The 5289-nt window shown below is 38.2% G+C and overlaps 1 protein-coding gene across 2 annotated transcripts in view; it reads left to right on the top strand.

The window, feature by feature from the left end:
• The first annotated feature begins 60 nt into the window (after positions 1 to 60).
• The window catches only part of LOC107755062 (immunoglobulin superfamily DCC subclass member 3-like), an 82945-nt gene continuing 77716 nt past the window's right edge, over positions 61 to 5289 (top strand). Inside the window, exon 1 of one of the 2 annotated variants that reach the window (XM_016571716.1) lies at positions 61 to 335. In XM_016571716.1, the coding sequence (XP_016427202.1) occupies positions 272 to 335 (64 nt within the window). In that variant the 5' untranslated portion in view covers positions 61 to 271. Of the gene's footprint in view, positions 336 to 1476; positions 1751 to 5289 lie in introns of those variants that run through there. The other variant, XM_016571715.1, reaches the window with a different exon arrangement.

Here is a 5289-nt window from a genome sequence, read left to right as displayed (position 1 = left end):
AGAGAGAGAGAGAGAGAGAGAGAGAGAGAGAGAGAGAGAGCGCAGCGGGGTGTGTGAGCTCAGAAGGGTGGATGAGAGCTGGTCGCGAGGAGGAGAGAGCACGAGATGCTGCTGCTGACACATTCCTTGAAAGATGAATAATGGCGCAAGAATATTGGAGTCACCGGCTGTAGTTTGGATCGAGAGGAACTGATTCACTGCTTTCCCATCCTTGTCTTCGCTCTTGCCTCACCTTCTTTTTTGCATCTCGTCTAATCTTCAATGTGATTAAATGGCTTCCGGACGGCGCCGCCAGGCTCCATGCTCACTCGGAATACTCCTGCTCGCTGTTGTCGGTAAGTGTGTGATTTCTCTCCGGGAACCTCGCGGTATTGGGTCACTTGGTCCGCGCGATTGACCGTGAACTTGATCACATTGCAGTCGGCTTCAGACGCGTTTCTTTAGCGGTTGTAGCGTTTGTGTTTACAGCTGTAGATGAGACTAGGGTGGGTGTGTTTGCCTACATGTAGATGTTACATAGTGAACTCATCTGAACACCTCTGATTGGTCATTGCATTCATAAGCCAAACAGAATCGTGTGTGATTGGTTATAATGTGCAGCGCTGTAAAAACGCATCTGTATCTGGCTCAGCGCCAGCCAGCGAACACAGATTTGAATTTAGCAGCTGAAAATATGACGCACTGAACGTTATAATCACGCCGGTGTGATTGTATTAAATATAGAAAATATTAATCGGCTATTTTTTGTCTTTTGGAAGCTGCATTCAAAATCCACTTGGCTCAAAAATCGGAGGGGGCACGTGCCCACTTTGCTCACTTTGAATGGGCATGAAGGCTCTGCTTGAGCCTTATAAGAAAAGATGTGGCAATCCTTGTTTTACATCAAGCAACATAGCTATTGTATGCTGAACAGTCAATAGATGGCACTCTTTCATCGCGGTTGCCCTGAAATTTCAAGAAGTTTTAAATACAAACTATTATTTATTCTAACAAATACAATTTCTAAATTATAATATTTTTAAACGTCGCGAAGGATAGTTTTCCCCTTATCTTTCTTCAAAAATAAATATTTAAACGCTTATGCATTTTTGTTTTCAAAAATGTACAAAAGTGTAATTAAACAACACTCCACTCACCTCAGTTATTATTATTATTATTAGGCCTATCATCATCATCATCATCATCATCCTCATCTTAGGTTAACTGTACTTCATTCCAACAGTATTTCTTTTTTTCTACATTTATTAGTTCGTGCCTGACAGTCTTTGTTCTGCTGTGGCCTCTTTATTATAAAATAATTTATAAGATAATAATAATTTTATAAAATAATTTTTATGCCCTGCACACCTACAGGCTACCTCTTTTTTTGCTCTCTGTTTGGAGACCGTGTCTTTTGTTCTGTTATAGAGAGCGAGAGAGAGAGAGAGAGAGAGAGAGAGAGAGAGAGAGAGAGAGCGCAGCGGGGTGTGTGAGCTCAGAAGGGTGGATGAGAGCTGGTCGCGAGGAGGAGAGAGCACGAGATGCTGCTGCTGACACATTCCTTGAAAGATGAATAATGGCGCAAGAATATTGGAGTCACCGGCTGTAGTTTGGATCGAGAGGAACTGATTCACTGCTTTCCCATCCTTGTCTTCGCTCTTGCCTCACCTTCTTTTTTGCATCTCGTCTAATCTTCAATGTGATTAAATGGCTTCCGGACGGCGCCGCCAGGCTCCATGCTCACTCGGAATACTCCTGCTCGCTGTTGTCGGTAAGTGTGTGATTTCTCTCCGGGAACCTCGCGGTATTGGGTCACTTGGTCCGCGCGATTGACCGTGAACTTGATCACATTGCAGTCGGCTTCAGACGCGTTTCTTTAGCGGTTGTAGCGTTTGTGTTTACAGCTGGAGATGAGACTAGGGTGGGTGTGTTTGCCTACATGTAGATGTTACATAGTGAAGCATGATTTTGTGAATGGAGAGTTCCACGCGCATGCTGACGTTATATCAGGGGTTCATGCTGTTTTCAGAAATTGAAAAATGTTTTTTATGTTAACAACATGTGAACTTCACTTAGACATTCTTACCACGTGCTTTGCATTTTTGATGTGGAATATGACCATGCAATTCTAATCATAGGCTATTACTTAAGCAATGTGTCGAAGCAATATGATCTACTCGAGTTAAAAATTTATATACTGTATATATCCTCACATGTGGTGGGAGTAGATGGAGCGTTGTTTCTGATATGTATTAATCATACTGTAATCTATAGAGTCAGTCAAGACATGACATTGCCCTTGATCTTTGAGAATTGCTGTGTATAGCTACTTTGATTCATTAAATAGTAATAGTTATAGTTATAGTTGTGTGTGTGTGTTATCAGAACAGCAAGTTTTCAGTTTTCAATGTCAAATTACTGCATGCAATACTGGCAAAACATAAAAATGCAGACACACACGCATAAAGTGACAGAAAATTTGAAAAATCAAATACGAATAAGGTGCTAGTGCTAATAAAATAAAATTTGCAGTATACAATAAAATAGAATACAATAAATAAAGCTAGATGATAACGAATGTTAAGATGATGTGTACAGGTAATGAATTAACTAGTAAGTATAAAGATAAAAGCAGAACCTGTGAGCTGTGCAGTTTCATATTCTCTGATTTATTATCGATGGTAGTCTTGAATAGCTCTATTTAAGATTTCTGTTATTTGACATACAGACACCTCTAGCACAGGCATGTCTGTAGTTCTATTCTATTCTATTCTATTCTATTACTGACATTCACAGTTCAGGTTTTTCCACAATGTATTGTTCATTTTTAGTAGATAGAGCTTTAAGTGATAACATAAAAGGGAAGATGGTGAATTTTTACATTAAATGCAGGAATATTTCCTAAACCATAGGAGCTCCTCTTCTCTCTTAGCACATAGGTGTGTAGTTTGCATCTATTATCTGTCATAGACAGCAGGAGCTCTGATTCATTGTTTCCTTTTATTGTGTTTCCATTGAAGTGGGAAAGTGAGGAAAGAACTGAAGGCTGCAGCTGTCTTGAAGATTGTGTGTCAAGGCTGTCTTTCTCTTCTCCTTTAAATTTCCTTAGTTTCTTTGTCCCCCTGTAATTGTCAGTTTGTGTATGTCAGCATGTGGCCTGTTTGCTTGGGCTGGAGGGCAGAGTGGATGCCTGCTTATGGAGCATGACATCTAGGGAATGTGGATTTTGTTCAGTATTCACAAAGTTAATTTCACTGCCACCTAGTTTGATCATCATACTGTATGCAAGAACCATACATGCTGAGCTGAGGTCTTGTTTTAAAATGATTGGTTTATGCTGGAGTCTTCCTTCAGGTCTTCATTGTAGGGTGCCTTTATAGAGCTGCCAGTCAGCAAAAGACTTTGTGGTGACAGGAGGAAAGATTAAGTTGGAATTGCATGGATTGGGTTGTTAAATTACTCAGTCTTTTTTTTCATCTCCCCAAAGGGGTTTTGGAATACATGTTTTTTTATTTCCTGTATTAGGTAGGCCAGTATAAAGCAGAATGTGTAAATCAAATTTTGCCCATGCATGTTGTTTGTCATTGTAAAGAAACAGCTGTGTATTACAACAAGTGTGTGCGCACTCGTTGCTCTTTGCCGTAATAATGCACAGTGAGCAGAGAGCTGTAAGATTGTGAAATATTATCACAATTTAAAATAGCTATTTTTAATATAATATATTTTTAAAATTACTAGCCCTGCTTTAAAAAAATTATGTGTCTTTGCTGAACAAAAATATACATTTATTTCTTTCAAAATCATGCTGGCTCCAGACTTTTAAAAGGTAGTTCAAGTTGGGTGGGGGTGAAAATGAAAATTTTCACCTGAGATTCAGAGCCAAAGTAGGAGCTGCATTGAGATCCCCACATTTCTGGGACTGAATCATGACAAAATCTAAAAGGGCATTAAAATATCTTTAATACTTCTTGAGTTACAGGTATGCAAACTTTGGAGAAAAAACTTGCTCTTTACCCATTTTTGAATGGTTACCATTGGCACATAATGTAACAAAGATTGCTAAAGTCAACAGATTTTACTACCAGAGCTACCGATCTCTGTGTAAATATAACATTATGATGCTGCCACATTTCTTTAGTCATTTTTTACCCCCCTGTAATTTGGCTCTTAATCTCAGGTGAAAATGGCCATTTTGACGCCCGCCCCCCCCATAAAGTAATGAATTACTCTGTAAATATGCACATGTGGCATTTAATATTATGGCTTTCACCAGTATACATGTTTATCTTTTTTGAGAAAAAAATATTAACAAAATCAAAAATTTGAGCCAGGGACCTCTGGTTGAGTTCGCACGGAATGACCCAATGAATTTTTTAATGTTTTGCTGTGAGGTGGAAACAGATGCAACAGTATCAGCATAAATATTTCACTTGTGTGACTCTCCAGGTTGTGAGAGAATACAGTCAACAAATGAACGTGCTTTCTCAGAGAGAAAAAAATAAAAGTAAACTTATTATGGCTACATTCTCATGGGAAGGTGAAGGCACCACCATTGCAGCCACAGGCTGAGTGCATATGAAGTTTAAACTGAAGGCTTCAACATGCATAATTTATGGCTTTTGCTTGTGATATACAGTGCTGCTTGAAAGTAGTGATGCACGATATTGGACTTTTGCCGATATCCGATATGCCAAAATTTTTCAACACATTTTGGCCAATAGCCGATGCCCATATCAATATATTTCCTTTTGTTTGGAAACAACACCAAGTCTCTTCTATGCAGAGATTATAAACAAATCATTTTTAATTTTGGTTAGTTTTAACAAAAACTTACTTGTTAGAATTAAACAGCCTAAACAATAATGAAGTTCTTTTATAATGAGAGTACATTGAAAGCTTTGAAAATAAATGCGAATCAACTATAAATTAATTACTGCATTTGTTTTCAGACAGATGCAGTGGTAACCTTAACATTCTATTTGAAGATTTAACATTTGTAGGTTGTCTAAAGCAAAAGAGTTGCTGAAAATCTTTTAGAACTTCTTGAATTTACATTTTCATAATTTGAATTTACATTGTCATCATTTGAAAAAAATATATTACACATTAAAGGGTTAGTTCACCCAAAAATGAAAATTAGTCCATAAATTACTCACCCTCAAGTCATACTAGGTGAATATGACTTTCTTCTTTCAGACGAATCCAGTCGGAGTTATATTAAAAATGGTCTTTGATCGTTCAAGCTGTTTCATGGCACTCAGCGGGTGTTGCATGCATCAGTCCAAAAGAAGTGAAATAAAAAGCGCCCAT

The sequence above is a fragment of the Sinocyclocheilus rhinocerous genome, unplaced genomic scaffold (genome assembly GCF_001515625.1).
Source record: "Sinocyclocheilus rhinocerous isolate Xijiao unplaced genomic scaffold, SAMN03320098_v1.1 scaffold591, whole genome shotgun sequence".
Classification (NCBI taxonomy): domain Eukaryota; kingdom Metazoa; phylum Chordata; class Actinopteri; order Cypriniformes; family Cyprinidae; genus Sinocyclocheilus; species Sinocyclocheilus rhinocerous.
This window is presented reverse-complemented; position numbering and strand designations above follow the sequence as displayed.